We start from the raw sequence: 12,110 nt of genomic DNA on the forward strand, positions 1-12,110 counted from the left end.
GCTCCACGAGAATAGCCAATGCAGCTGCCAACACCTCAAACATGTTGCACATTTACGCCGACATAACCCAGTATCCGACTACCCGAGCAAGACATAACACACACAACTCCAGGCAGCCATTCCACTCCAACTGAGCACGCACACTGCACAAGCGGAAAAATGAAATATCCCGAGCCGTACACAAAACCAGAGACTTGTTGTGAGGCGTAAGGAGCTGTTTTGAGGTGTGGCCATTTGAGGAAAGCCCAGACAGAGAGCTGGAGAGATGTCTAAATGGCTTTAATGAGCTCAACAACTGGACCCAAGTGAGCAGAAAAATCACACAGCCCTTATAGAAAAATGAATCAGGCTGGTGGTGAATGTATCCATTTTAGATAACATAGTACTTTATTAATCACACAAAAAAGGAATACATTTAATTGTACCGGCCAATAGATATACCAACGATAAATACACAGTAAAAACACAACAAATGACAAAGACACTAAAAGCAGCACATAATTCGGAAAGTGTTCAGAACCCTTGACTTCTTCCACTTTTTGTTACATTACAGCCTTATTCTATAATGTATTAAAATAATAATAATTCTTATCAATCTACACAAAATACCCCATAATGACAAAGCAACAACAGGTTTTTAGAATTTTTTTTGCAAATGTATTAAAAATAAAAACAGAAATACCTTATTTACATAAGTATTCAGACCCTTTGCTATGAGACTCGAAATTGAGCTCTGGTGCATCCTGTTTCAATTGATCATCCTTGACGTTTCTACAACTTGATTGGAGTCCACCTGTGGTAAATTCAATTGATTGGACATGATTTGGAAAGGCAAACACCTGTCTATAGAAGGTCCCACAGTTGACAGTGCATGTCAGAGCAAAAACCAAGCCATGAGGTCGAAGGAATTGTCCAAAGAGCTCCGAGACAGGATTGTGTCGAGGCACAGATCTGGGGAAGGGTACAAACATTTCTGCAGCATTGAAGGTCCCCAAGAACACAGTGGTCTCCATCCTTCTTAAATGGAAGAAGTTTGGAACCACCAAGACTCTTCCTAGAGATGGCTGCCCGGCCAAACTGAGCAACTGGGGGAGAAAGTCCTTGGTAAGGGAGGTGACCAAGAACCCAATGGTCACTCTGACAGAGCTCCAGAGTTCCTCTGCAGAGATGGGAGAACCTCTGCAGCACTCCACCAATCAGGCCTTTATGGTGGAGTGGCCAGACGGAAGCCACTGCTCAGTAAAAGGCACACGACAGCCCGCTTGGAGTTGCCAAAAAGGCACCTAAAGGGCTCTGACCATGAGAAACAAGATTCTCTGGTCTGACAAAACCAAGATTGAACTCTTCGGCCTGAATGCCAAGCGTCACGTCTGGAGGAAACCTGGCACCATCCCTATGGTGAAGCATGGGAGAAAGGGAAAGGGGGATACCTAGTCAGTTGCACAACTGAATGCATTCAACTGAAATGTGTCTTCCGCATTTAATCCAACCACTCTGAATCAGAGAGGTGCGGGGGATGCCTTAATTGACATCCATGTCATCGGCGCCCGGGGAACAGTGGGTTAACTGCCTTGCTCAGGGCCAGAACGACAGATTTTTACCTTGTCAGCACGAGGATTCGATCCAGCAACCTTTCGGTTACTGGCCCAACGCTCCTACCCGCCAGACTACATCCCGTCCCGCATGGTGTTGGCAGTGTCATGCTGTGGGGATGTTTTTCAGCGGCAGGGACTGGGAGACTAGTCAGGATCGAGGGAAAGATGAACAGAGCAAATACAGAGAGATCCTTGATGAAAACCTGTTCCAGAGCGCTCAGGACCTCAGACTGGGGCAAAGGTTCACCTTCTAACAGGACAATGACCCTAAGAACACAGCCAAGACAACGCAGGAGTGGCTTTGGGACAAGTCTCTGAATGTCCTTGAGTGGCCCAGCTAGAGCCTTGACTTGAACCCGATCTAACAACTCTGGATAAACCTGAAAATAGATGTGAAGCAATGCTCCCCATCCAACCTGACAGCGCTTGAGAAGATCTGCAGAGAAGAATGGGAGAAACTCCCCAAATACAGGTGTGTCAAGTAGAGGTCGACCGATTATTCGGAATGGCCAATTAATTAGGGCCGATTTCAAGTTTTCATAACAATCGGAAATCTGTATTTTTGGACACCGATTTGGCCGATTAAAAAAAATATATATACTTTTTTTTAACACCTTTATTTCATCTTTATTTAACTAGGCAAGTCAGTTAAGAACACATTCTTATTTTCAATGATGGCCTAGGAACGGTGGGTTAACTGCCTCGTTCAGGGGCAGAACGACAGATTTTTACCTTGTCAGCTCGGGGGATTCAATCTTGCAACCTTACAGCTACCTAGTCCAACGCTCTAACCACCTGATTACATTGCACTCCATGAGGAGCCTGCCTGTTACGCGAATGCAGTAGAAGCCAAGGTAAGTTGCTAGCTAGCATTAAACTTATCTTATAAAAAACAAATCAATCAATCAATCATAATCACTAGATAAACTAGTAATATCATCAACCATGTGTAGTTATCTAGCGTGTCCTGCATTGCATATAATCGATGCGGTACGTATCGTTGCTCCAATGTGTACCTAACCATAAACATCAATGCCTTTCTTAAAATCAATACACAGAAGTATATATTTTTAAACCTGCATATTTAGCTAAAAGAAATCCAGGTTAGCAGGCAATATTAACCAGGTGAAAATGTGTCACTTCTCTTGCGTTCATTGCACGCAGAGTCAGTGTATATGCAACAGTTTGGGCCGCCTAATTTGCCAGAATTTTACGTAATTATGACATAACATTGAAGGTTGTGCAATGTAACAGGAATATTTAGACTTATGGATGCCACCCGTTAGATAAAATACGGAACGGTTCCGTATTTCACTGAAAGAATAAACGTCTTGTTTTCGAGATTATAGTTTCCGGATTTGACCATATTAATGACATAACGCTCGTATTTCTGTGTGTTATTATGTTATAACTAAGTCTATGATTTGATAGAGCAGTCTGACTGAGCGGTGGTAGACAGCAGCAGGCTCATAAGCATTCATTCAAACAGCACTTTCCTGCGTTTTGCCAGAAGCTCTTCGCTGTGCTTCAAGCCTATCAAATCCCGAGATTAGGCTGATGTAACCGATGTGAAATGGCTAGCTAGTTAGCGGGGTGCGCGCTAATAGCGTTTCAAACGTCACTCGCTCTGAGACTTGGAGTAGTTATTCCCCTTGCTCTGCATGGGTAACGCTGCTTCGAAGGTGGCTGTTGTCGTTGTGTTCCTGGTTCGAGCCCAGGTAGGAGCGAGGAGAGGGATGGAAGCTATACTGTTACACTGGCAATACTAAAGTGCCTATAAGAACATCCAATAGTCAAAGGTTAATGAAATAAAAATGTCAGAGAAAGAAATAGTCCTATAATTCCTATAATAACTACAACCTAAAACTTCTTACCTGGGAATATTGAAGACTCATGTTAAAAGGAACCACCAGCTTTCATATGTTCTCATGTTCTGAGCAAGGAACTTAAACGTTAGCTTTCTTACATGGCACATATTGCACTTTTACTTTCTTCTCCAACACTTTGTTTTTGCATTATTTAAACCAAATTGAACATGTTTCATTATTTATTTGAGGCTAAATTGATTTTATTGATGTATTATATTAAGTTAAAATAAGTGTTCATTCAGTATTGTTGTAATTGTCATTATTACTAATAGAAAAATTTAATTAAATAAAAATCGGCAGATTAATCGGTTTCGGCTTTTTTTTGTCCTCCAATAATCGGTATCGGCGTTGAAAAATCATAATCGGTCGACCTCTAGTGTCAAGCTTATACACACACACACACACACACACACACACACACACACACACACACACACACACACACACACACACACACACACACACACACACACACACACACACACACACACACACACACACACACACACACATACATACATACATACATACATATATATATATACATACATACATACATACATACATACATACATATGTGTATATATGTATATACGGTTGTGTGTGTGTTTATTTATATATATATAGCACATTTTTTATCCATTAAAATAACATCAAATTGATCTGAAATACAGTGTAGATATTGTTAATGTTGTAAATGACTATTGTAGCTGGAAACTGCAGATTTTTTATGGAATATCTACATAGGCGTTATCAGGTTCTTATTTTTAGTGTAAATAACTCGACGGACACTAGAAAAGCTTAACCAAGTTTAATTCTTCCCAAAGGGTTGATAGCTGCATTCAGACATCACGTTTCCACCACTCCAATTTAGACACTCCTTCTCTCCAATCCTTAGGTTTTATGGTCTGACAGGAAGACAAAGTAATAGAGTAATAAACCGTTCTGTCTCCCTTATGGTGACCTGACCTCAACCCCCTTGATGTCTAATCCAAAACTCTCCACCCGTATCACCTATAGCACTCCCGTGAGCACACCTATAGCACTCCTTCTTCCCGTCCACCCAGCACATTCCAAAGCCATCTGTCTCCTACAGATAACCATTAACTTCTGATGTAACAACCATGCTCTATCACCCCGCAGATACTATAGTATTACTTCTGATCTATCATGTCTCTAGTGTAGTAATGTTCAAAGTTTACCCAGAATCCAACAGCGTACAGAGGCCTATTATCAGCAACCATCACTACCATCACTAACAACAGTTTTCAGCTGTGCTAACATAATTGCAAAAGGGTTTTCTAATGATCAATTCGCCTTTTAAAGTGATAAACTTGGATTAGCTAACACAACGTGCCATTGGAATAGAGGAGTGATGGTTGCTGATAATGGGCCTCTGTACGCCTATGTAGATATTCCATTAAAAATCCGCCGTTTCCAGCTACAATAGTCATTAACAATGTCTACACTGTATTTCTGATCAATTTGATGTTATTTTAATGGACAAAAAAAATTAGCTTTTCTTTAAAAAACAAGGACATTTCTAAGTGACCCCAAACTATTGAACAGTAGTGTAAAGTGTTTGTTAAAAAGCTCCATAGCAGAAGGTATGGAGGATCTGAAAAAAAGGATCTGCGGTAAAATTCTGTTTTTAGGTAAAATAAATCTGTCTGCCATTGCACTCTCTATGCTGTTTATTTCGAGAGACTTGTGAGAGTGTGTTTGTGCGTGAACGTGTGTGTTTGTATGTATGGGCAGTGAGCATGACAGGTGAAAGCACGAACAAAAGTAGTGAATTATATCGGGAAAAGGATGCCATTTCAGGCACAGGTAATGTAAATCTTATTAGTCGGTACTGACCTGCAGGTTGATGTCGGCCAAGTGTTCTGACAGCACGCGCACCACGTCGGTGAAGCCCTTGTTGACGGCTATGTGCAGCGCCGTGCACATGGAGTTGTTCAGTAGGTTCACATTGGCCCCTTTGCTCAGCAGCAGCCGCGCAATCTCCGCCTGATTCCTGCACACACACACACACACTTAGGCCTAAGCATAATAATTTTTCATATCTAGTTAGCATATTAATTTCAATATGCATTACTCGATGCATTTTCATATAATTGTTGTGTTTTTATTTTTTATTTACTCATTACTGATAACAAATTTCAGCTTTGGCAATATTTACCAATGAGTTCCACAACAATAAAGCCTCACTGGATTGGACTGAATTGAAAATGGAGAGTGAACCACTAAAACACGCAGGCCTGAATAACAAACCCACAGCACGAGGCTCATAACAGATCCATCCCAAAGCTGATGCTTGTTTACATGCCATGTAACCACTGAGCAACCCAAGGGATACTTGTAAATCCCATCGATGGCTCATTTTCTCATAGATGGAATCTAAAGCTGCCTATCTAATCCCTGTTCTCTGTCGTGTGGAGGATTAGGGACAAAAGTAATGCCTGTCTGTGTGTGTGTGGAGTGATTTTACTGAACCCAATGCACACCACCTGGAGAAATGGACAAGTCCAAATCCAATTAAATCCAGATAACCCCTCCCCATAACTTGTTTGCTTACAATGTGAATACAGGGTTAAGACGGCCACCTTCAGATGGCCCGTGTGTCTGGGTGTGCTCCTCTCACCCAAAGGCTGTGTAGTGCAGGGCAGTGTCTCCGTCCTCATCCTTCACCTTGATGGAGCTGTTGGCCTGCAGCAGAGCCAGGACCACCTCCATGTGGCCCTGGTGGGCTGCCACCTGCAGCGCCGTCTTGCCCTGGTTCCTTATATCCACCTGGAGAGATGTAACACACACAATCACATTAAGAGATGTAACACACACACACACACAGTCTGCGGTGGGGAGTGAGCGCACCTTGTCAGGGTATTTCTGCACTAGCTCTCTGACTTTGCTGGCACTGCCATGCGCCGCCTCGATGACCAGCCGGCTGGGGTTGTCCTGCTCTGTAGACTGAGACAGCAGCTTTTCCAGGACTGAAATGACTGTGTCTGGAGATGAGAGAGAGGGAGAAAGAAAGAAAGAAAGAAAGAAAGAAAGAAAGAAAGAAAGAAAGAAAGAAAGAAAGAAAGAAAGAAAGAAAGAAAGAAAGAAAGAAAGAAAGGAGAGAGAGATGGAGAGAAGATCGGGAATAGAGGCCAAAGAAAAAAAGGGGAGAGGGACAGTGAAAGAAGACAATGTAGAGGAGCAAAGGAAGGAGAAAGAAGAGAGTGTGTGTGACATGTTAGTGATGGATTCGAGAGCGTGGGAAACAGTTTGTGCTGCGTTGCCCTCCAGGCCCCTCTAAACCCAGAGAGCACATACATACACACAGAGTTACCAAGACGGTTTGTAAAGTCAAGTCAAAGTACAATCATTGGAATGGGTCAAAATGTCCTCGTGCACCCTAACCCAGCATTATGAGCCTCTCGTCCCCATCTCTGTGCCATCATTATGAATATGACAGACATAGAAAGAGGGGGGATTGAGTCAGGGCACTCAAGACTGGTAGGAGAAGCACACATTCATATACACACATGAGGAGCAGTAGAGGCACATATGCTGATGAGGCCTGTGGAGCTTCCCTCCAACATTTGTTTTATTTTTATTTGACCTTTATTTAACTAGGAAAGTCAGTTAAGAACAAATTCTTATTTACTACATGCATGGACATGATACGGAGAGAGAAACCAGACATTTCAGAGACATGCAAATGAAACCCGTTGGCCATGCATGCGGAGACAGTGACCAGGAGAAACAGAGTTATGATTGGCTGTCTATGCAACAGACAGCCACTGTCACAGTCCTTGGCCAGTAGTGCATGCATGGCTTGCAGCAAGAGTGCTGGAAGAAGAGGGAGGGGTGGAGAGGGGGAATAAGGCGAAGGAAGGACAAAAAGCAGAGGTCGCTGGAAGACTGTTGGATAAGAGGCCCACTTCCTCCTTTTTGCGAGGTCTAAGTAGTCCTTACTTCCGGATTCATTGGGGTTTTCAGCAGTCATGAGGTTGGCATCCACCTCCGTGGTTTGGGCTGAGAGGCACGCCGGGTTAAAGGTCCACGTCTGGCCGCCGAAGGCCACGCGCAGGTCCCCATCTGCGTACACCTTCAGCACCTTGCCCATCTGCCCCAGGGCCTGATCGGAGGAGAAAGGAGGGGGTGTAAAAAACAGGAGGAGGAAGAAGGGTGGGAGGGCAGAGGAGAGAAGGAGGAGAGTGAAAAGACAGTGGTATTGACAGTGTTAGGACACCAGATAGGTAAGCAGGACTATGGATTCTTTCCCTTTACACTTTCCTCACTTTGTCTCCTTTCCATCACGACCATTGATATGACAAGATTTTAGGTATAAACACTTATCACTGGCCATGAATGAGAGAAGGAGCGTTTCAAAGAACCTCCATCAAACCATGATTCATCTTGCCATCTCAAATGCACTCTTTTCAGTTACCCATGCCACTCAGGGAAATTCTCAGGGCTTTTATTTATAGGTAAATAAGATGCTTTGTTTTCGCAGAAGCCTTAAAGGCCCAGTGAAGTGAAAAACTAGCTTTTCCTGTGTTTTATACTATATATCTCCACACTATGAGGTTGGAAAAATACTGTGAAATTGTGAAAATGATAATGCCCTTTTAGTGTAAGAGCTGTTTGAAAAGACCAGGACGGTAAATTAGTTAATAGACTAAAGGCATCTGCATGCTTCCCAGCCGAAACAGTTCGGTAGAGTTTGTGCATATATTATGACGACATTTTGTGACGTTTTTGTTCGTTTTGGACTTCGGTGAGGGTAATGACAATTTTTTCTGGAGGCAAGCCTAAGTTCGAAGCAGAAGTCTATGCCCCAAGTCAACAGTAAAGATTCTTCAATAAAGTCTTTGTTGTCATTCAACAAGAGATAATTCGTTTTCATGCACATTTCTTCATAAAGAAATACTGCCCCAAACATCTTAGATGTAAAATTGCTAAGATTGACTAAGATCTCTTCGGCAAAAACGTCAACATTTATGAGATTTCTTGAGTTATCTTAGATTAATTCTGACTATTTTGAGGAAGTGTATTCTGGCTATGGCATCTCAAAATGGACAAACAGTAACTATTGCCGCTTTTTTCAAGTGAAGAGGTCTTTTAAGAGAGTATGCGAGCACACTCGTTCGGTTCGGCTAGCCGAGTTCGGCTAGGTACCTGCTTAACTGAAGCATGCTGATGCCTTAATAAGAAAGGGAGTTCGAAACTTCTCTGGCAATAACAGCTAGTTTTCAGTTTCCCTCTCCCCACTCAGTTAGGCTACAGGAAGTTAGCGTCAGGCTACAGATAGTTAGCCTCAGCTTATGTCAACGTACTGGTGTCATGCTGTCTGTCCATTCTCCGTGGCCAGCCTGAAGCCTCTTTACACTGTCTATGTCTTCCAGTACTCGCACCAGCTCGCCCACACCAAACGTGTTGACCTACGGCAAGAAAGGGGAAGAAGACAGCAAATTGTTAGCGATGTGATGCTAATGCTAATCTGTCAGCATCCAGGACACCTACAGCACCTGATGTCAGAGGAAGGCCAAAAAGATCATCAAGGACATCAACCACCCGAGCCACGGCCTGTTCACCCCGCTGCCATCCAGAAGGTGAGGTCAGTACAGGTGCATCAAAGCTGGGGCCGACAGACTGAAAAACAGCTTCTATCTCAAGGCCATCAGACTGTTAAATAGCCATCACTAGCCGGCTAACACCCGGTTACTCAACCCTGCACCTTAGACATGGAATCACTGGCCACTTTAATAATGGAACACTAGTCACTTTAATAATGTTTACATACTGATTTACTCATTTCATATGTACATAATGTGTTCTATGATTGTATTTTAGTCAATCCCACTCCGACCATAGCTCGTCCTAATATTTATATATTTCTTAATTCATACTTTTACTTTTAGATTTGTGTGTATTGTTGTAAATTGTTAGATACTACTGCACTGTTGGAGCTAGAAACACAAGCATTTTGCTACACCCACTATAACATCTGCTAAATATGTGTGTGTGACCAATACAATTTGATTTGATTAGCATCACATCGCTAGCTAATGCTAACCTACAGTATAAGACCATGCTGTGAGCCTGTATTCATTTCTCACTGGTAGAGCTAGAGTACCTTGGTCAGGGCACCTGGGTGGAAAGTCCAGCGGATGTTGTTGCTGTACTGGACTCTGACATCTCCCCGGTCAGTGATTCTGTGTACCGTCCCGATTTTGCAGATGTACTGTAAACACACAAATCAGATTTGATTTGCAGTTGCCGATTGTGGCCGGCCTTGGCATTGTCATTTCGCTGGCTCCATTGATTTGAAAGTAATACGTGCTTGTTGATTTTGTTCTATTGCACACCAGAGACCATTCACGCCGGCAACGTTACATAAACCTGGGTTCAAAGGTTCAAAATGGGGATACGGTACTCAGAATTTGAACCAGTACTTGCCTAACATAGCACATGCAGTGACAACGTGGCATACACTTCAAAGTAGTTCTACGACTGGAGAAAGCTTGGAATGAGGTAAGACTCTTTTGATAAGATTATGTCAGAGAAATTCCACCAATTGACTTGGAGGGAGTTTAGTTTAGTACCTCTGCCATTTTGGGGTTCCACCCTCCGTGGCCCTCTTGCATCTGTCTGAGGATGTCTACTTCCAGGAGACACTTCACCTTGTCCCCCTGGTTGAAGGTGTGGCCTTCTGCACTCTCCTGCCTCTGCAGTTCTGCGTGCTCACCTGTGTACACACAAACCATAGATAAAAACACACACACACACACGTGACAACATACTCTACTGCAGTGCTTTCATATTGATCTGTAGGATACATACACTACCGGTCAAAAGTTTTAGAACACGTACTCATTCAAGTGTTTTTCTTTATTTTTACTATTTTCTACATTGTAGAATAATAGTGAAGACATCAAAACTATGAAATAACACACATGGAATCATGTAGTAACCAAAACAAGTGTAAAACAAATCTAAATGTATTTTAGATTTTAGATTCTTCAAATTGCTACTCTTTTCCTTGATGACAGCTTTGCACACTCTTGGCATTCTCACAATCAGCTTCTCCTGGAATGCTTTTCCAACAGTCTTGAAGGAGTTCCCACATATGCTGAGCACTTGTTGGCTGCTTTTCCTGAAGGCCAGGTCATCTAATGCAGCACTCCATCACTCTCCTTCTTGGTAAAATAGCCCTTACACAGCCTGGGGGTGTGTTGGGTCATTGTCGTGTTGAAAAACATATGATAATCCCACTAAGCCCGAACCAGATGGGATGGCGTATCGCTGCAGAATGCTGTGGTAGCCATGCTGGTTAAGTGTGCCTTGGATTCTAAATAAATCACAGACACTGTCACCAGCAAAGCACCCCCACACCATAACACCTCCTCCTCCATGCTTTACGGTGGGAAATACACATGCGGAGATCATCCGTTCACCCACACCACATCTCACAAAGACATGGCGGTTGGAACCAAAAATCTTGTGTTTCTTGGCCCAAGCAAGTCTCTTCTTCTTATTGGTGTCATTTAGTAGTAGTTTCTTTACAGCAATTCGACCATGAAGGCCTGATTCACCCAGTCTCCTCTGAACAGTTGATGTTGAGATGTGTCTGTTACTTGAACTCTGTGAAGCATTTATTTGGGCTCCAATTTCTGAGGCTGGTAACTCTAATGAACGTATCCTCTGCAGCAGAGGTAACTCTGGGTCTTCCATCCCTGTGGCGGTCCTCATGAGAGCCAGTTTCATCATAGCGCTTGATGATTTTTGCGACTGCACTTGAAAATGTTCAAAGTTCTAGAAATTTTCCGTATTGACTGACCTTCATGTCTTAAAGTAATGATGGACTGTCGTTTCTCTTTGCTTATTTGAGCTGTTCTTGCCATAATATGGACTTGGTATTTTACCAGATAGGGCTGTCTTCTGTATAACCCCCCTACCTTGTCACAACAGATTGTCTCAAACACATTAAGAAGGAAAGAAATGTAAAAAAAAATGTACTTTTAAGAAGGCACACCTGTTCACACCTGTTCTACAATGTAGAAAAAAAAATTTAAATAAAGAAAAACCCTTGAATGAGTAGGTGTTCTAACTTTTGATCGGTAGTGTATACAATTTGATGAATTGTTTCCTTAACAAGAGGTAGAAACTTAAAATCTATCCCCCTTGGTTCATACCAAGCTTTGGTAGGTGGTCTTTGTAGTAGAAGCCTCCCTGGACTTCCGACACGTATTTGAGGTCTACCTTGCCCTTGTGACCCAATCGGTAGACGTTGGTGGTGCCATTGGACCAGGTGACACTGGCCACACTGCGACCAGACTCTGTGTCCCAGCCACGGATGTCCACCACCTTTCCAACCTTACCCTCTCCTCCTGCACACGCACACACGGTGTAGGAGTATGAGAGAAGAGAAAAACCGAAGAGAGCAAGTAAAATAGGCTTATTGGGGAAAAATTAGGAATAATGAGAAGATAGTTAGGGTGAATATATCAAGCACAATGGAAACAATTATGTTTTATGTAGTTTGATTCTGTGCACAGGCAGGACATTACCCCTTCAAAGACACAATAGGTATGTTTGTAAATGCATTTTGGATTGCCAGACTGCGATCAGAGTGCACTTTGGGTGTTTGTAA

General features: G+C 42.8%; 1 protein-coding gene across 3 annotated transcripts in view; it reads right to left on the minus strand.

The window, feature by feature from the left end:
- LOC120061218 (E3 ubiquitin-protein ligase MIB2-like) overlaps positions 1–12,110 on the minus strand; it is a 69,706-nt gene that overhangs the window by 17,527 nt on the left and 40,069 nt on the right. For 2 of the 3 annotated variants that reach the window (XM_039010865.1, XM_039010863.1), the window contains exons 5-12: positions 11,653–11,847; positions 10,063–10,205; positions 9,594–9,701; positions 8,794–8,898; positions 7,430–7,592; positions 6,338–6,471; positions 6,108–6,256; positions 5,324–5,480 (exon numbers count right to left, since the gene is read on the minus strand). In XM_039010865.1, the coding sequence (XP_038866793.1) occupies positions 5,324–5,480; positions 6,108–6,256; positions 6,338–6,471; positions 7,430–7,592; positions 8,794–8,898; positions 9,594–9,701; positions 10,063–10,205; positions 11,653–11,847 (1,154 nt within the window). The remainder of the gene's footprint in view (positions 1–5,323; positions 5,481–6,107; positions 6,257–6,337; positions 6,472–7,429; positions 7,593–8,793; positions 8,899–9,593; positions 9,702–10,062; positions 10,206–11,652; positions 11,848–12,110) is intronic. The other variant, XM_039010864.1, reaches the window with a different exon arrangement.

This window comes from Salvelinus namaycush, chromosome 16 (genome assembly GCF_016432855.1).
Source record: "Salvelinus namaycush isolate Seneca chromosome 16, SaNama_1.0, whole genome shotgun sequence".
Classification (NCBI taxonomy): Eukaryota; Metazoa; Chordata; class Actinopteri; order Salmoniformes; family Salmonidae; genus Salvelinus; species Salvelinus namaycush.